General features: G+C 44.9%; 1 protein-coding gene across 2 annotated transcripts in view; it reads left to right on the top strand.

Moving 5' to 3' along the window:
- Window positions 1-3,885: 3,885 nt before the first annotated feature.
- The window catches only part of Ak5 (adenylate kinase 5), a 198,722-nt gene continuing 182,073 nt past the window's right edge, over window positions 3,886-20,534 (top strand). The window contains exons 1-5 of one of the 2 annotated variants that reach the window (XM_028879169.2): window positions 3,886-4,410; window positions 13,306-13,492; window positions 16,768-16,935; window positions 17,580-17,749; window positions 17,834-17,947. In XM_028879169.2, coding sequence (XP_028735002.1) covers window positions 4,351-4,410; window positions 13,306-13,492; window positions 16,768-16,935; window positions 17,580-17,749; window positions 17,834-17,947 — 699 coding nt within the window. In that variant the 5' untranslated portion in view covers window positions 3,886-4,350. The remainder of the gene's footprint in view (window positions 4,411-13,305; window positions 13,493-16,767; window positions 16,936-17,579; window positions 17,750-17,833; window positions 17,948-20,534) is intronic. The other variant, XM_028879170.2, reaches the window with a different exon arrangement.

Raw genomic sequence — 20,534 nt, 5'->3', positions numbered from 1 at the left:
CACACACACACACACACACACACACACACACACACACACACACACACAATGTAAAACAGAAAGGAAAGATGGAAAGGCCCTTAGAAAACAGTAGCAGTGGGGAGGGAGAATGCTCTGACTCCAGTGCCCAGTTCACATGGGGGCCCTGGGAAAGCTGGCCATGATGAGTGGCCTCTGCCTGCAATCCAGGGCTGCAGAGACAGAGACGGGAGGATCCCAAGGCTGTCTGGCCTGCCTGTCTAAGCAGGCGGTGTACTCTAGGTTTGGTGAGGAAGGACTGCTGTCTCAGAAAATAAGGTAGAGAATGATTAAGGAAGACACCTGAAGTCAACTTCTAACCTCGGCATCAATGTACATGTACACCCACGTACACACACACACACACACACACACACACACACACACACACACACACGGGGAGGAGGAGGGAGGTAGAGACAGAGGCAAAAGGAAATCATTGTAGACAATGATTGCTGAGGGAAGGATTGATTATAAGGCCCCAGTCCGCCATCGCCTGATGCTTGCCATTCCGTAGTCTTGGAATTAGCTCTCTGACTTTTAGTGACTGCATTAACATGATGGAACAACATATACCTTTCAGGTCATTTTAAGTATTAAAATGCACAAGTATGTCACACTGTATACTTTGTGACGCTCTTAGCACAATGCAGACATATAAAAACATAATTGTTAGATATTATGGCAAAATTGTCATTCTGCCAGTACCATCGACTAGATTAGTCCCTGCTGTTGAGTCCATTCGGCTCCCAGGATGGGGAGGAGTAACTGCAACACAGAAAATGTTCCCTTCTTATTCCTTTAAATATTATGAGTAGAGATTTTCTATTCTTTTTAAATTTTTTTATTTATTTTACATTCCAACCAGTTTCCCCTTCCCCATCCGGTTCCCTCCCAGAGACTTTCTCTTCTTTTGCAAGTGCTTTTCAAAATTTCATACATAATTATATATATCTTATTTTGATCATTCCCTCCATTGCCCTCTCTCTTCTCCCACCAGCCAAACCCTTTCTTCTGTGAGAAATGTTTCCTGCATCATGGCCACAGTTAGACGATGGCTGACAGACATGTCTGCCAGGAGCAACTGAGGGCTGAATGTAGGCTCCTGCTAGCCGTCCAGGGTCTGGTGGAGAGAGCAGAATGTCTGAAGCCCTTCTTCGTGTGGATGAGCAAGTGGTCCTCAACCTTAGCCACTTGAGGAACGGGTCCTGGCTGGCTTGGCCCTTGGCTGAGAGACACAGTCTGTGTGTCAGCAGGAGCAGGCTCCTTAAAGATGACTCAGAGACAAATCCCTCCAAAAGCTCCTTCCTCCTCCACATCCCTGGCCCTTTGGAAGTCCTAGTCATCATCTTGTGACTCTCTAGAGCCCACTTCCTCTGCCCCTTCTGCAGGACAGATCTGGACACGCCCCCTTTGCTTCAGATCAAGTTAGCTTTGACCTTTTCCTGTCACACTTGCCGCTCTCTGATAGGCTCTGGCTTGTGTCTGTTTTTCTTCTACCTCTGTGGTTTATCTGCTTTTTGCTTATCACAGTCTGATGTTGTTGGTCCGTTTATTTGCTCCCCACCCCCAGGGTACTGCTTAAATTGTTTATTACATTGTGTGTGTGTGTGTGTGTGTGTGTGTGTGTGTGTGTGTGTGTGTGTAGGTGGGTGGGTGAGGGACCTGTGCCACAGCACCACACAGCATATGTGTGGAGGTCAGAGGACAGATTTGGGGAGTTGGTTCTCTCCTTTCAAGCATGTGGGTCCTGGGGAATAAACTCAGCTGTCAGGTTTGTCAGCACTGAGCATCTGCTGGCCCCATCATGCTTCTTACACACATTCTCCAATGGAAACGAGGCTCCTTGCCAGCAAGGGATACTATGTGCCTTAGTGACTCCCATAGCTCAGAAACTAGCATAGTCTCCCAAGATCTGACACAGGAGACAATTTGATGAACTTTTCTCTGACGTCCAAACTCCTTAGATCTTCAAAACTTTAACCATTCTACAAAAAGTTAAAGCCATGCCAAATGATTTTGAAGAGGATGGGGACAATTCTGTTTGTATTAAATATAAAACATGAACAAACCTTAGTTTGTTTAAACTTACTTGGTCATGACCCACTTAGATTTTTATCTGAATATAATATGGGAAAAGGTGTCGGTGTGTGAATTGTCAAGAAATACGGCAGACATGAAGTAAATCACGGTCTGTTAGAGCTTGTAGGAATGCATCTCTGCAGCCCAAGGACCTTCAAGCTCTTTCTATGCGTAGCCTTAGAATCCTATCAGGAAGCTTGTTAGACAGCTTAGACGTGGCAAGGATGCGCTCTCCTCCCTCCTCTCCCTTCCCTCCCGAACCATCAGCCCAGGTTCTAAACACTGTGCTTTCTGCACACGTGCCTTCCCTAGGAGGCTGCACTCTGCAACAGGAATGCTGAGCGTCTTGCCCTTATGAACCTCTCCACCCTGGGATGCACCGAAGAGCACAGACTGTCACTCTCTAAGGCTAATGAAAACTTGCTCCATCTTTTCTCAAGCTAGCTACAGTGTTTCTTATCTGACCTCTTTTTACTGGGCCTTGCTGTCACTTGCTGGGTTTACTAAAGACCCTGAGAATCATGCACCACCTTAAAACAGACAAACATAACAATGACAACAAAGGGAACAATGACCTGGAGAAGACCTACAGGAACTGACCTCTTCAGTCCTGTGCTTCAACATACACTAAGCCACGGGGCCCTAGACTTTCCAAGGACTGTGGCAACCACGGCCTAGGGCAGAGGTGGCTTTGGTTCCATCCAGTGTCTGCTGTCAGATAAGCTAGAGAAACATATTATGTTAAAACATGTCCTAACAGAGGACCCCATTGTACTCAGAACTGAACAGCTGCCTCCATCAAGGCAACCACAGACACATTGTTACCGCGTGTGGCTTCACAAGTACTCACAAATTTCATTTAATTCACAAAACTGGGCTGATTAATTTCTGAGCTCCCTCCCTCTTGTCAAACAAAGTGGCAGGCAGCCGTTCCCAGGCTTCAGCAGCCGTGGCTGTGTGGTAAGAAGCAGGACCAAGGAAAGATCTGTTAAGATGAACTTGAAACAGATGTTCAGACTGTGAGCTTTTGAATTTGGAGTGTTTAAAGTGTTGCTTTCCACCAGACCCCACATGCCTATCGCCTGTAGCTTTTACTTCCTTTCTACCACATATCCTCCCGCAGAGTGGGTTCTTGCAAGCAGTTAGAGATCACATTCCCAAGAAGCTCAGAGCATCTCTCAGAGGCAGTGAAAAGACATCTTATGTGGGGAATGAGTCATCTTGGTAAGTGTGGGGAGGATGGGCACACCTTGGTGGAGAGTGATCTGTAACTGGAAAAACTTGGGTAGGCACCACTACACCTCACTGGCCATCTCCTAATAGGAGGTTCCCATGGCCCTTGGGCCAGGGACCACATGGTTCTTAATCTGATGTCCACTCACTTTGCTTATCCAGCCCTTTCTAGTGTAAAGCAGACTCTAACTCCCCTCCACTTCTCCCAGCAGAAGTGACTCCTTGACTACTCACTAATTCTTCTGCTGATGATTTCAGGCCCTCTACTCCAGTGTTTAAGGAAATGTGAAACCAGCTAGCCAAACTTCCCTTAAGAACTGGGTACTCCAAATGATTAATATGACCCCCCGCCCTCCTTCCCCACTCCCAACTCCCTATCACTGAAAGATTATTAACTTTAAGAATATGTGAATTCTCTGACTTGGATTTTCCCTGGGAAGAGCTCCTGGGAGACCTCAGGGTAACGTGTGTGTGTGTGTGTGTGTGTGTGTGTGTGTGTGTGTGTGTGTGTGTGTGTGTGTGTGTGGTGGTGTGGTGGTGGTGGTGATGGTGGTGGTTGTGTGGTGTGTGTGAAGAAGTGAAAATATATCAGGTTCCAATTGCCCGGTCCTTGGCTCCCGGGCACCGTGGCTGTGCTGCGGGCTGGGGAGCGACTGCAACCCGCGTGTCCCCACCCCCGCGCCCGCCCGCGCAGCGTGACTGGCGGCCGCCGCAGCGGGCTCGGGAGACGCGGGCCGAGAGCGCAGAGCCGGGAGGCGGCGGCTGGTGGCGTCGGCCGCGCGGTCCTCCTCCGCGCCCCTCCCCTGGCGCTCGCGCTGCCTGCGCCCGGGAAGCCGCGGCTGCTCGCTGTTGGCGGGGGGACCAGCGCGGACGCGGGGGCGGCGGGAGCGCGGACGGCTCAGCTGCCCCGGAGTCGCCGAGACCCCGGCCTGCGCGCATCCAAGTGAGGGCTGCGCCCCGCCAGCCCCAGCTCCCGTAGCCTCCCCGCCTGCGCCCCACGGCACGCGCCGTACAGCCATGAACACCAACGACGCCAAGGAGTACCTGGCCCGGAGGGACATTCCTCAGCTTTTCGAGGTAAGAGGCTGGGTGGCGGAAGGGTCCCCAGCGGCCACCCCGGGGCTCCGAGGGCCAGCGCCTGGCCGCACCTTCCGGTGCGGGGTACCTAGTGAAGGTGCTCGCAGAAGCTAGCGATCCCCTCGCCCTGGACAAGTCGCCTTTCCCGCAGGTTGCTAGGGTCCCTTTCAAATCTGGGCTTCGAAACCCGCATCTTGGGATCAAGTTTCCCTCTTGAAGCCGGGTTCTGGATGCAGGCTGCCCCCAGCGCATCCCTCAGAGATGGGCACCCACAGTGGACAGGGGACCGTGGCCTGGCGGCACTCTCTGGGGCTGAGGGTCAAGCCAGGTGAGAGTACAGTCGCCCACACGGAGCCAGGACAGGAAACTGAAGGGTCCAGAGCCCTAAATGTTCCAGGCGCCAAGAGTTGGGACTCTGTAGGGAAGGGGAAGCATGGATGAGGCGACTCTCCCGGGGGACAGCTTGAGGAGGAGAGGGATGAAGGATGAAGATGGAGAAGGGGAAACACACACACACACACACACACACACACACACACACACACACACACACACACACACAGCTGATTAAGTGCAGCACCACCTCCTGGGTTGGTGAAGGTCTATGCCGCCAGTCAATGAACTCCTGAGCGCGTTTGTGGGTTCCATGGAAGGTCGCTCCTCCTGGCTTCAGCCTTCAGCCCCAGCCCACCTACACGACTGGGTGGGACTGGGAGCGGCCAGACAGGCGCGACTCCTGTTGCTGGCCTCTGCTGGCGCGCAGCAGCAGCACCCGCACTGGGGGCCTGGGGATGCGGTAACACTAAACAGTGTGAGAAAGAGGCTTGAGGTACGAGCTATACAGGAACCTTGCTCAAGCCACAGCGGCCTTCGCAGAGAGAAGTCCTGCTTCCTTTTCTTTTCTCCACATTCGATTTTAAAACACCTCTAAAAACGAAGTGCTGTTGGCTTAGATTATAAAACAAAATAAAATTTAAAGAAGAATGGCACCAAGCCAGGCTTCATAGGCTGAGCCCTCAAAAACCTGGCCTCCCATTTCAAAGGAAATGATAGACTAATATAATAAACTAAAGGCCATGCATTGTTCTTTTCCCTGTTTGTTCTGTTCAAAGAAAAGTGTATCTCTCAAGAAAATAATGTCTGCAATAATCCCCTCCCCCTAAAAAAACTGTCTTTAACATGGGCTGCCATAATTACAGTACTTCGAGAGTTTTTGCTTTGTTTTGTAAATATGGAAATGAAGAGCGGAAATTTTAATCATAAATGTTAAGACTGAAACCAATTTTGTTTCTACACTTCTGAAAGAATGATAGATGGTGCATCCGTAGGAGAGCCTTCTGATTGCAAAATGTGGGAACTGTTTCTCTTCTGTGGTACCAGGTAACTTACAGAAACCTGGATGGCCCGTTCACAAAACTCTACACCATGTATGCTAACAAGCTATGGCAAGGAGTTGTTTAGCCTTCAAAGCTCTTCACTGGCTTTTCTGCATATGAATGGGATGTCTCAAAATAGTGCACACCCAAAAGGAAGTCAGCTGCTTACCTGAGAGGCACTCAAGCAGTGTAGGAGACTGAGTTCTGGACAGCAAAGAGCTGGAAGGGGAGAGAAGATCCATGACTTCGTGATTCCATATGAACAATGAGAAGAATCTGCTGTGCACAGTCCAGAGGGGAGCAAGACCTGACTGTCCATGCGACAAGCACAGACCACAAACATCAAAAACCTCAGGTCTAAAATGGATTTTCTATGCCAGATCCACACTGTTCTAAGTATATAAAGTTTAAGCAGGTGACTGCCAAAAACCCAAAGAGTCACAGATAGCACATGCCACTAAAGGTCAGGTAACAGATGAATGAATCTGTGTATCACCAAAAAAAAAAAAAAAAAACCCAACCAACCAAACAAACTCTACATATATAAGGAGACCTCTTAGATTTCTTTGAGTGGCATAGGATATCTGCTAGATTCATAGTTGAAAAGTACTTCCACTTTAAAATTAAATTAAAAAACAAAACAAACGCTTTCAGCTGTTTTTGCTGTGTTCCTAATTCTACCGAGCTTTGTAATGTCAGTATTGATCTTGGACCTTAGAGCAAAGGCTTGGCAATTAGTCTGAATGCTATCAAAAGTCCAATTAGATTCTTCACATTTTCAGAGGGTTAACACAGAAACTAAGAAATAGCATCTACCAGTTATCATCACCCTGGGGCAGCTGGCTACTAGAAAAAAGGACTTAATTATCTTAAATTATCAATGAAAGAGTGGATGGAGCCCAGTGCCCTTCGGGAGTTGGTTTTGTTTAGGAAAGCTGGAAATGCTTGTCTCCCGGTCAGAAACACTCCCGCTGCATATAACCACACAACTTAAGCTTTGGGAAAGTAAACATTAAGAGACCGGGGTTTTAAATGTTAATATTTTGGTTGGATTATAAATGCGCTACAAAGAATCTGGTGTTTTCTTTTACCCCATTCCATGTTTTTCTAAGATGTACAAGGAAGATTATCTGAGTTTTCCAAGAGAAACTGTCTTGGAGTCCCAAAGCTGAGCAAGTCACTAATATCCCTGAATATGATTTCCTGACTCCAAAAACAGAGGTGGTGCTCCCCACATAAGTGAGCATATGCACAAGAGTCTGTGTGAGACACAGGACTTCGTGTGTTGATGGCGCTGGTTCTGGCCCAGAGAATAGCAGGAGTGTGGGAAGCTAACCTGCCTCACAGAAACTGGATGACACTTTCTCTGCCCCCTCAGCAGCTGAACTCATCGATGGAGCTGCAATCCAAACCCACTCCATTTAGGATTTCAGAAAACAAATGTACCTAGCAGGAATTGCCTGACATTTTGGGAAAATGGATCAATACTAATTTAAAAATTAAAAACTATGTTGGGGCTTGTCAACTTTCCCAAAGGGTGTGTGCTTTGTATGTTAGTAATGTGTAGGTGAGAATAATTTATGCTTTTTCCATGAAACATTCTAAAGGAAAATATTTTTGGGCATCAGACCAGTTCCCAGGAGTCAGCATTTCCAAAGATGTAGAATTTTTGGAAAACAGTGTGTATTAATTTCCACTACTTACACACTTTGGGGTCCCTGCAAACACTGTGTCTGACAAGGAAACAGCCCAAATGAGGTAAGAAGGAAACTCAGGTTTGGCCCGACTTGGTCAGTGCTGGTTCGGTCTTCTGGAGTGTGATGCTGAGTGGCTTCTTTTTCCTCATGGCAACTGTCACAACAAAGCTTTGGGCATGGCTGCATTCAAACTCCTTTGCAAAGTGCATCTCTTGGAGAAGGCCTGTGGCCTTGGCCACACAAATGGGTTCTGTTGACTGAGACAGTGCTCTGGAGAATGGCCTAGGAAGGACAGGTTTGTAAGAAGCATAAGGATGGATTCTCCTGACCGAGAATGCTCAGGATCCTGGGGGGTTCTGGTGAAGGCTGGCTCCATAAATTAACAACAGATCACCAGGTTATCCAACGACATCCACCCCAGCCTTCTGGGTGAACAGGTGTCAGGTCTTCCATTGGGGAAAAAAATCCTGAGTGTTTAACCGTTCTGGTTCCTCTAGTGCCATCTGTGAGCATGTGGACTGCTTGGCCTCTGCAAGGCATCACCAGTTAAAACCAAATAAGACCATACTTTCCCCCTCTATAATCTTAATAGATACTGTAGAGCTTTATTGCATATCAATTAGCATTTTGGAAATCTCTGATACTAAAGTTTTATATTTGTTTTTGTTATTTTTAAGTGTGTGTGTGTCTGTGTGTCTGTGTGTGTATCTGTGTCTGTGTCTGTGCATCTGTGTGTGTCTCTGTCTGTGTATTTGTGTGTGTGTGTTTGAACGCGGGTGCATGTCTATGTGTGTGTCTGTGTGTGCCTGTCTTTGTGTGTGTTTATGTGTGTGTCTTGTATCTGTCTGTGTGTGTCTGTGTCTATGTCTGTGTCTATGTCTGTGTCTCTGTGTGTGTGTTTGTGTGTGTGTGTGTGTGTGTGTCTTGTGTGTATCTGTGTATCTGTCTGTCTGCGTGTGTCTGTGTCTCTGTCTATGTCTGTGTGTGTGTGTTTGGGTCTGGTCACATGAGTGTGGAGGTGAAAGGTGTCAGATCCCCAGGAACTGAAATAAGCAGCTGTAAGCTGCCTGATGTGTGTGCTGAGAACCAAACTTGAGTCCCCAGTAAGAGCAACAGAGACATCTTAACCACAGAGTAATCTTTACAGCCCCTGACTTCAATTTTAAGTCTCACTTAGACTTGAGTTTGGAATTATCTTTCAGTTCTAATCACAAAACTACAACATGTATATACTCTGTACTAGGGAAAGTATCAGGTGCTTGGAAGTAAGAAGTGGAAGGGGCCTACTCTGTCTTGATGAAATCTTCTATTTTGGGAGAGTAACACATAAACCAATGCTCCAATATTAATGACAAGTGGGATGTTTCTGTTGTGGCCACATTGCGAAATACCACCACAGAGCTGGTATCCAATGCAAAACACACGGGTTTATTGATAACAAGCAATGCCTGGGCTTGGTCCATGTCCAAAACTCGACACAGCAGGTGGAGGAGGACGGCCCTGAGCTCTCAGGGTGAGGCGTTTTTAAAGGGAAAACTTGCAAACAGGGTGGTACAAGCCTTGGCATCATATGATTGGGTGAGGGTGTGTAACCCTTGAATTTACTGGTTGGGGGTTACAGTTATCATTTGGGGGCAGGCCTGGACAAGTCCCAGGCTTTGTCCTTGAGCTGCCATGGAGGCTGGCTTTGCACATTCACATTGACAATGCACGTAGCTCTAAGTTGGTGAGCGGTCCCAGACCGTAAACAACTGGCTGAACCTTGAACAGTCAGAGTACATGCAGAAAGGGAGCTAGTGCAAGGGCTATGTCTTTTGTTCATGGCCCTCCCAGAAACTGCTTGCTTGAGTCTTAGGAAACTGAAACTAAGGCCTGGTCTCTGAGAGAAGACTGAGCAGCCTCTTATGGTGTCTGCTTGGTCCTTTCATTTCTTCATGAGTCCCATAGGAACATGAAAGAAAGGGTCACAGGCCAGCCCAGGTTTTCAGAAAAGGCATTGTGATAATTATTATGATAACAACTAAAGCTCACGTTTGTTGAACATTTGTTACATGTGACGCTCTTAATAAACACATTTAAAAAATTACATAAAATAAAATTCACTTCACAGCAGAGCTAAGGCTTAGAAATATTGGTAAAGACAGGATAAGATGTTAGGGACTTAAATAAATAAATAATGGCAGGGACATCTCCCATGATACACTTGCTGTGATGGGAGTCTTCTGTATTTAATTGCACAGTTGCCTTGTGATTTGAAAGGCGGAGAATGCTGAGCTGAAAACTCACTGGTGCTGGGTGTGGTGGTTGAGACTTCAATCCCAGCACTCAGGAGGCAGGGGCAGGTGGATCTCTCTATAAGTTCAAGACCAGCCTGGTCTATATAGTGAGTTCCAGGCTAGCCAAGGCTACATACATACAAAACCAAAACCAAACAAAACACAACTAACAGGTCAAGAACTTAAGGGATTATCTTAAATCCTCAACCAAATCTCAATTTCAATTCAAGTTGTTTATTAAAAGAAATGAAAGAATAGAAAGAGCAATTCTGGGGTTATTGCTATACCTGGTTGTTTCAAATATACAACAACAAAAACAGCATAATAAAGGTGTAGAACCAGACATGGAGACCAACGCATAGAACAGAGGGCCAGGAAATCAACTCGCGAAGCTACAGACACCGGTGTTTGACAATGTTGGCAAAAGCAAACATTGGCCTCTTCAACAAATGGTTCCAGAAGACTAGGTATCCACGTGCAGAAGGAAGCTGGATATGCATCTCTTACCTTGTTAAAAAAATTCAAAATGGATCAAAGTCCTCACATAATGAAATACATGGAACTTTTGAAACAACTAGAGAAAAATAGGGGAGCTACATCATGATCTAGGCATAGGCAAGGGCTTTCTGGGGAAACAATTGGTAGTTCCAGAAATATGAGCAAGAACTGACAGATGGGATTACATGAAATTAAGACGCTCTGTAAAGCAAAGGAAACAGTGGAGTGAAGACACAGCAGACAGAATGGAGAAAGAAATTGACCAGCTATACACCTCATAAGGGATTAATGTGTAGGCTAAATGAAGACTCGTAAAATTAAGCACCAACAGAGCAAATCGTCTAATCAATAAATGGACAGCAGAATTGAATAGACAGTTCACAAAAGAAATCTAAACGGCAAAAGAAAGTAAAGAGAAAAGTGGTCAACACCCTTTGTCATGAGGGAAATGCAATCTTAACCACACTGATATTCCACCCCCACCCCCTCGTCAGAAAGGCAGTGGTAAAGAAATTGAGCAAGTGCTGGAGAAGACACAGGGGATGAACCTCATATGCTTCTTGTGGGGATGTAAATTACTGTAGACACTATAGAAATCAGTATGGAGCTGGCTCAAAGTGGACTTGAAGACATAGCTCAGTTGGTAGGGTGCCTGCCTCAAATGCAGAAGACCTTAGGTTCAAGCCCAGACACTACCTAAGCCAGATCCTATGTGGAATCCTATCACAAAGGAGGCAGAGTTGGGAGAATCAGTTGTTCAAGATTATCCTCACAGGGTGCCGGGGAAATTCTCAGGAATCTGCAAGGATGACCCCACCTTGAGCTACTGGCAATTGTCGAGAGGGTTGAGAGACCTGAATTGGTCTACTTTGGTGACTGGAATGTCATCATAGAGCCTTCATCCAGTGACTGATGGAAGCAGATGTAGAGATCCACTGCCAGGCACCAGGCTGAGCTCTGGGAATCCAACCAATGAGAGAGATGAGGGATTCTGTGGGCAGGGGACATGGAGATCATGATGGGAAAACGTGCAGAGGTGACCAGCCACACTAGTGGAAATGCATGAACTGTGGACTAATAGCTGTGGAACCCCCATAGGACTGGACTAGGCCCTCTGGATACGGGAGACAGTTGTTTAGCTTGAACTGTTTGCGGGGGGGCCCCCAGGCAGGGTGATCAGGATCTGTCCCTGGTGCATGGGCAGGCTTTTTGGAGACCAGTGCCTAGGGTGTGACACCTTGCACAGCCCTGGTACAAAGGGGAGGGGCTTGGTCCTGCCTCAACTGAGTGTGCAAGGCTCTGCTGAGTCCCCATGGGAGACCTTGACTTTGGAAATGTGGAGATGGGGGGTGGGTTGGGGGAAATCTGGGGAGTGGGAAGAGGGAATGGGGGGGAATCTGTAGTTGATATGTAAAGTGAGTAGAAAATTTCTTAATAAAGAAAAGATTATCCTCAACTATATAGCAAGTTCAAAGCCAGCTTAGGTTATGTGGGACTCTGTCTCAAAAGCAACAATGTTAAGAATGTAACCACCGTATGACCCCAAACTACTCTTGGATACTCAAAGAAATGTAAGCATACCACACAAATGCCCACACATCCATGTTTAATGTGGCACTGTTCACCATATACAAGAAATAGATTCAGCTTAGAAGATAAACAAAATCACCTTGGAAAGGAAAGGGATTGTTTTAAACTTATATTTCCAGGTAACAATCCATCATGAGGGGAAGCCAGGTCAATAGCTCAGGCAGAAATTGAAGCAAAAACCATGGATGAATGCTGCTTCCTGGCCCACTCTCTGGCTTCTACTCAGCTAGCTTTCTCTTACATCCCAGGCCCACCTGCCTAGGGGTGGTTCTGCCCACAGTGGGCTGTGCCCTCCCATATCAATCAGTTAGAATAGTCTCTCACTAACATGGCCTCAGGCCAATCTGATCTAGGCAATCCTCCAATCGAGACTCACTCAGATGACTCTGGACTGTGTCAAACTGACAGCTAAAGATAACTAGGACAGACGTTAATCAGCAGATGGATGGATAAAAAACATGGTATAAATACACAATGGAGTTTTAACCATTTCTACAGAAGAACAAAATTAACTTTCAGGGAAACAGGAGATATGATTGGAACTGGAGGTCATGTTAAGTGAACTAAGCCAGACCAAAAAGACAAATACCATAGGCCTTTGCTAATGTGAAAGTCTAGATTTAAACAAACAAATAAGAAATGAAGTGAAAACAGAAGGAACTGTTTGTGGGGAGGAGGAGACTAGAGGGAGGAGGAGGAAGGGGGGCTGACCAACACTGCACATTTTGTCTTGTGGCTACAATCTAGACAACTACACACACAAATGGCCTGAAAGCGGGGTAAAAGGGTCCAGGGACAGGGGGAGCCAAGAGAGGTGAGGGGGTGCAAACATGGCCAAAGTGCAATGAGCGACATACAGGTACAAAAACATTGTGAAATCCATTATTTTGTATAATGAAAAAAACAAACAAAAAATCAAAGCAAAACAACAACGAAAACAAATGAAAAGGTTGAAGACAACCCAGAATTTAGAGATAAGACATAACATTTTAACAAAGCTGATGCTTACTGGTGGTTTTGTCAACTTGATACAAGCTAGGTCACCTAGGAAGATCAATCCTTCAGTTGAGAAAACCCCTCTGTCACCTTGACCTGTAAGCAAGCCTGTGAGGCATTTTCATCATTAGTAATTGATGTGGGAGAGCTCAGCTCACTGTGGGTGATGCCACCCCTGAGCAGGTGGTCCCAGATTATATAAGAAATCAGGATGAGCAAGCCTTGAGGGGCAAGCTGGCTTCTTCCATGGCTTCTGCTCCAGTCCCTGCCTTCAGGTTCCTGCTTGAGTTCCGGCCCTGACTTGACTCAGTGACGGACTGTAATGTGGGAGTGTAAGTCAAACAGCCCCTTTCTTTCCCACACTTGCAGTCATGATGTTTATCACAGCAACAGAAAGCTAACTAGGACATGGTGTCAGAACAGAGTTGATTTGTACTTTATGTATATATATGGTTTTTTCAGAGCCTTTTGAATGGCTTGATGTGCTCCAAGCCTGAACACCCCATAGAGTACCTGGAAAGTTGTTTACAGAAAGTCAAGGAGCTAGGCGGCTGTGACAAGGTGAAGTGGGACACATTCGTCAGCCAGGAAAAGAAGACATTACCCCCGCTGAATGGAGGACAATCTCGGAGATCCTTCCTCAGAAATGGTAATGTGTGTGTGGAATGGTAGGCGTCTCATGGGAGAGCAGGTCTCTTCAAAACACACCATGCAGACTGGAGAGAGCACTTTTAATGATTGGATTTATAAGTGTTTTGGAAGAACTTATCTTTTTCTGCTACTAATTCTAATCATCTGTGATAAGGGAGAAAACAACACACGGTCTGGCAATTTTCTGTAAATTTAATGAAAGTTTATATTACCAAATTCATTATTTTGCAGCATAAATTACATTTAAGAACCATGGCTTTATTTTTTGAAATTTCTAATAAGCTTTCTCCAAATACACAAGCAGAACGCAGATGAAATTGGTAGTTAGTATGTAATAACTCAACATTTGTTTATTAGTTAGAAAGAGCTGTTGCTCACTAATATTGCTTCCAAGTGCAGTGCCCATATTAGTGTGTTTATACAAGTGCATGGATGGCTTATAAGGTTCATTCAGTAAAGATTCACTGAGTGACTATTGAACAAATTACCTTGTCATTTGGGTGAAAGACACAGAAACAAATTTGCTGCCTGTGTCAGGAGCAGCTGAGAAATGAAAGCTGTAGTTTGTTGGAGCAAATTTATAGTTATCCAATCTCATTCTGAAGTGTATGTTTGTCAGACATGGGTCAATCAGCCGTCTCAGCTGAAGGAAGTTGTGAGTGTAATAGTATGCAAATGCAAAATTAGTTCCAATCAGGGGAAGCTAAACTAATTCTTTTCCAGTGACCAAGACAATTATATTTTCAATTTTAAGCTATGTTCAAAAATTGTTCTACAGTGTGGTTAGAAAAAAAATGGCTCGGCAGTTAAGACTGGTTCCTCCTCTTCTGGAGATCCTTGCTTCAGTTCCCAGTACTTAGGACCAGCAGCTTACAAGTGCCTATATTTCTGGTTCCAAGGGATCTACTGCCCTCTTCTGGCCTCTTCAGGCCTCTGCACTCACATGTGCATACCCCACACAGACACATACACAAATAAATAACAAAATTAATTAAAAATACTGTTTCACAGAAGTTTCAGGCATACCCAGAGGATGAAACCAATTTCATTCTCAATAAATATAAAAAGGAAACAATGCTTAAGTCTGTGTGGTCTTATCAGTCATGACCCAGTTAGATTTTGTTTGAATGTGGTGTGGGAAAAACTCATGATGTGCTAATTCTTAAGAATTTCAGTAAGAGGAAAGTAGAAATATCACTTTCAAAGATATTTCCAGAGTGAGCAGCATCCTTCCTTTTCCACACAGGAGCCATTGCACTGCTAATTATATTTTTATTAATCATTAGACAGACCTTTCTATGGACTGTGGTCAGGAAAATATTACTCCTTGCTGTCCTATACCTGGAATACATGCTAGGAAGATAAAAATATTTTCAAAATTCATCTATCTCATAATTACAAATTTTTGTCTTATGAAGTAATTATCCTTTGTATTCTTTGTTTTTGTTTTAAATGCTGGGGAGCAGACTCAGGAGGACCTCATGCCAGGAAGGAAAGCATCTCACCCACCGAGGTGTAGCTCCACCTCCTCCTAGGTGTAAACCATAATTGGTAGAATAGGTTGTTAAATTCAACAAAATTGTTAACTGCCCACTAAAGTTAAATATTTCTAGAGGTATAGTGATTCATGAATTTTTGCAAACATATTGGCAATGGTATACTAACATACAATTGTCTTGAGACAAATTATTGCATAACATAAAATATTTTCATCATCTAAGCAAATTACTTTCCTAAATGAAAATTCCATAAAGCAAAGGCAAATTATTGGCAAACATGTTTAAATTATTTCACTTTAAGGCAGAGCAGTTTACTATGCTCGATGACATAGCCTTCCCTCATATTTTCTAAAGACTTCAGTGGAATCAAACAGTCTAGTAAGTCAGTGGGAAAATGATTTAGTGTGTTATATCAATACAGAATGAAAAGTTCCAGCTGATGAGCATCTTGGGAGAGGATGCATTGTGCTGTCCTTAGACACTTTATCAACTATTGAAAGCCCTCGTGGAAGGCCATGTAGATGCCCATCTCCCTCCTGCAGGAGTTGTTTGGTAGTTAGGGTTCTCTTTGTATCCTGGGTGAGAAAATAGCACCTGGGATGAGAAAAGAAGAAGCTATGAGCTATATTTTGACAATGGCTAATACTATCTGTCTGCCTGTCTGGAGCTTGCCAGGTCTGTCTTCTGGACCACTGGGACGTGTGTGGTTTGTATTTCAACTCTTCATTTTAATGTGCGAGTGCCAACTGGGGTCTGCTGCCTGTGTTTCATCACCTCTGTTGATTTTCTAACTTCTGACTTTGCCTCTTTCGAAAATCATTTCTTATGACTCCAGCCCAGATGGATTTATACATTCCTTGATCTGCTGTAGAGTTTACTAGGAAAGACTTGAACCATAGCCTTTCTGCCTGGTGGGTGTATGGCCATCAGATTTAAGCACATATGCTATAGAATTACATCAGAACTGAGGAAACAGCTACAGTTTAGCCTCCTACTAAAATCACCCTCCACATACAGACACATCTGGAAGTAAGGGGCAAATGCTTGTTGCCAGTGTAGATATAAATTTAAATCTTCATATTTATGTATTTACACTGTAAGTCAACAATATTAAAGATATTCATCTTAGGTACTGTCTTATTACTATGAAGGGACACCACAACCAAAGCAATTCTTATAAAATGAAGCATTTAATTATTTAATTGGGGACTTGCTTACAGTTTCAGAGGATTAGTCCATAATTATCATGGCATGGAGCATGGCAGCAGACAAGCATGCATGGTGCTGAAGAAGTAGCCGAGAGCTTTATATCCTGATCCCCAGGCAGCAAACGGAGAGATAAGACACTGGGTGTGCTGTGGGCTTTTGAAACCTCTAAGCCACACCTCCTTGTGATAAGGCCACACCTTCTCCAATAAGGCCACACCTTCTCCAACAAGGCCACACCTCCTCCAACAAGGCCACACCTCCTCCAACAATCCTTCCCAAACAGTTCATCAGCTGGGACGAAGCATGCACATATATGAGCCTATGGGGTCATCTCATTCAAGCCACCACAACACTAAATATTGAGAATATAGAATGCAACAATATCAAAAGGTACTAATATCAGCTATCTGCCCCTTTAAGAAAAAAGTTTGCTGACCACTAAGGAAGCCTTCCTTCTTCCAGAGACTGGCTAATTGATACAACTTCTGGTCTAGTTGGTCAACTGTGAAAAGGGTTTCACTGTGCCCTTTTTTCCCCTTTTCATAATTATCTCACTCTCTTGCAGTAATGCCTGAAAACTCAAACTTTCCTTATCGACGATATGACCGGCTCCCTCCCATCCATCAGTTCTCCATAGAAAGTGACACGGACCTGTCTGAGACTGCAGAGCTGATAGAAGAGTACGAGGTGTTTGACCCAGCGAGACCTCGACCCAAAGTCATCCTCGTCATAGGTAGGACAGCAAGCTGTGAGGCTCTCTACTATTGCTAATTTTGGAGGCTTCCATTTCAGAAATAACAGTTAGGTGGCATATCTGCAAACATGACAACCAACCAGAGACAGAAGTTCAAGGGACAGTAAATGGAAATATTTTAGAACAACTTTCACTAAAGCAGAATTACAATTCTATTTAACACCTAGTTCACAGTAGTTCTCTATAATGAATTGAAAATAATCCCTTCAAGATTTATGAATCTGTGGTTTTTTCATTTAATCTTTAATGTAGATAATTAGTCAATTAGGTGCTTTCTTTAAACACGGGGATTTTTTTCCTCTTTAATTGACAAATTAAAATTTTATTCCCTAGTAACCACTGAAGCAAAAGAAATGATAATGTATTGGAAGTATATTACCTATAGTAATGTAAGTTTCCATCTTACTGACAAGCAGATGTAGGAGCATGGTGATTTATGCCACCAGCAACTTCTGATTATTATGCAAAAGGCAAAGATAAAAGCACTGTGATCCCGTGTTGAATGCTGAAATACGAGCCTGATTCCGTTTCATAGGGAATAGATACTGAACGTGTTTAAGTAGTTGTCATGTAAGGAATGTCTCTCTGTGCAAAGTCACAGGCTTTCCTGTTTTGAATGCCAGGTGGCCCAGGAAGTGGAAAGGGTACTCAGAGTTTGAAAATTGCAGAGCGATACGGATTCCAGTACATTTCAGTGGGAGAATTATTGAGGAAGAAAATCCACAGTGCCAGCAGCAACAGAAAATGGAGTCTGATCGCCAAGATAATTACCAACGGGGAGCTGGCCCCACAGGTACTGCTGCTGATTGTTTGTTCTTGTGCAAAAGGGAACTGTCCCTGCCTGGAGTACACTGTGGTCTTCATCTTTGTGTTAAAGGAGACAACGATTACTGAGATAAAACAAAAATTGATGCAGATACCTGATGAAGAAGGCATTGTTATTGATGGATTCCCAAGAGATGTTGCCCAGGCTCTCTCTTTTGAGGACCAGGTAAGAACATCTCCTTGTATTGGACTAGCCTCTCTCTTCTCTCTTCTGTCTGCTCTCTTTTCTATCTATCTATCTATCTATCTATCTATCTATCTATCTATCTATCTATCTATCTATCTCTGTCTGTGCAAGTGTGTTCATGCTCATGTGCACACATGTTTCTGGGAATAGAACCAAGGATGCTGCATATGTTAGGCAAGCATTCTACCACTGAGTGATAGCCTAGCCTTATTATTATTAATTGATTTAAAAATAATTTTATGCCCTACTTTTTACATAAAATTCTTGAGATTAAATAACAACAAAGACAAATAATGATTTCTTGGCAGCGTTTCTGAATTCTGGTCTGAAACAGGCAAACCCATTAATGTGTGTTGGCAAAAGGCTTTTTTTTTTCCCTTGGCAAATGTTTAAAAATTGAAGGCAGCATCTGCCAAGAAGAAAAATGAGAACTGATAATAGAATTCATTAATTTTAGTTCAAAGTGTAGATCTTTATAAACTTTATTCAAAACACTGTTTTCTAAGATGCCTTTTTATGTTTAATTTCTTTAAAATAAGTCTCAGTTAGTAACGTCCAGAGATGGGCCTAGGGTCACCCTACACCACCACCCTTGCAAGCTGAGGAAGGCTTTTCCATTGGGTCCAAAAATGCTGGCCTTCCGGTGTTGAGATGAGGTTCAGCTGCCAAAATATATCCAAATGGAGTAGATTGTGAATTCTCCACGTCTACTGTATCCATCCTAAACAAATACAAAAATTGAAATATAGTGTCTATTAAATCCTTAAAAAGATCCATAACTCAGGGTGGCGTCTTTGTAGCTCAGAATTCTGAAACTCTTCTGGAACATATCGTGCACTTAGGGCAGAGTGAGGGGAAGAGGGACAGACAGAAACGGCTCCCTCACATACAGGGGGGCGGTGGGGTGGTGGTGGCATGTACAGATCTCCTAGAAACTATCCAGTCTGCGTGCTCACTCATGGAACCCCAGCCAGCAGATCCTTTCAGAATGGTCCACAGTTGCATGCACTTACTGTTCTCCACCACACTTCTGAGACTAGAGGGAATCCAGTATCCTTTCTTCCTAAGCTTACATCCTGCCTCCTGGAGTTCCTCGGCCACCTGAGTTCAGTGGGTGCAGCGGCAAACGTGAAGGTTGATACAAAATGTCAGAGTCGGCCCCTCCTGCTCCCCTCACACTGTGTAGATGGAAGCTACTACGGGCTCTTTTTCTCTTTTTCACTTCTGACATCAGATATGCAAGGGTTTCCGCATCAGTTCTCCATCACTAGCTGGGCATCCAAGAATTTAACTCTACTTAGATATTCAGCATCCATGGCTAGTCGAGTCCCCACAGGCGTTCCCATCTAAGATGCCTGCTCAAATCCCAGCAATTCCCTGCACTTCTGAGAGAATGACTAAAAGGAAGAACGGGGGTTCCCACACTGCCCTCCGTAAGTTTCATAATTTACTGGAATGACTGCCAGAGCTTCCTAGTGTGTGCACCAACTCCTGAGTCCCTGAGACTGCAAGGTCATTTTAATGGCCTTATCCCCAGCTTCCTCTCCCCCCTGGTCCCAGAGGTCACCCCGTCAGTACAGACTCATGGCCTTCTGAGTGCTTGTTAGGAAGAACCAGAGACTGAGAAATTCCAAAGGCTTTAGAGTTCTGTGCCGGAAACAAAGACTATGTGTTTTTAAAGCCGTACCCCATATTTTTCTTTAGTATTTTAAAACTTGATTTCTTTAATTCAGCTCATCTTAGTGGGAATACAGAGAGAGAGAGAGAGAGAGAGAGAGAGAGAGAGAGAGAGAGAGAGAGAGAGAGAGTCATTTTCCCATTCTTCACACCACAGAGCCAAAGTATAAGATGGGCTAGATTTCTGATGCCAGCCATGTGTGTGCCAGCCATGTGTGTGCCAGCCATTGTGTGCCAGCTGTGTGTGTGCCAGCCATTGTGTGCCAGCCATGTGTGTACCAGCCATGAGTGTACCAGCCATTGTGTACCAGCCATGTGTGTACCAGCCATGAGTGTACCAGCCATGTGTGTGCCAGCCATGAGTTACCAGCCATGAGTGTGCCAGCCTTGAGTGTGCCGGCTGTGTGTGTGCCAGCCATGAGTGTGCCAGCCATGAGTGTGACAGGCGTGTGTGTGCCAGCACAGCCATTTTGATAAAACACCCAGCACCTGCCTGGTTCACAGAACAAGGAAGTGTCGTTTGCTCTCTTCCCATGAGTAAACACTGACACTGTAGATGGTCGGCAGTTCCCGCAGGGACCACGGTTCCCTCAGCTGCTGTCTCGTCCAGGACGAAATGAGGGTCGGCGTCACCTACAAATTCTGACTGGTCTGTTGGGAAGGGACCGTGAAGATCTGAAGTCCCAGGTCAAAAAATGACTTGCACACTTGTGCAGTTGACACCAGCACTGTGCACACTGGTGTGTTGACACCAGCACTGTGCACACCGGTGTGTTGACACCAGCACTGTGCACACTGGTGTGTTGACACCAGCACTTTCACTCACTGGTGTGTTGACACCAGCACTGTGCACACTTGTGCAGTTGACACCAGCACTTGTTCACACTGC

This window comes from Peromyscus leucopus, chromosome 6 (genome assembly GCF_004664715.2).
Source record: "Peromyscus leucopus breed LL Stock chromosome 6, UCI_PerLeu_2.1, whole genome shotgun sequence".
NCBI lineage: Eukaryota > Metazoa > Chordata > Mammalia > Rodentia > Cricetidae > Peromyscus > Peromyscus leucopus.
This window is presented reverse-complemented; position numbering and strand designations above follow the sequence as displayed.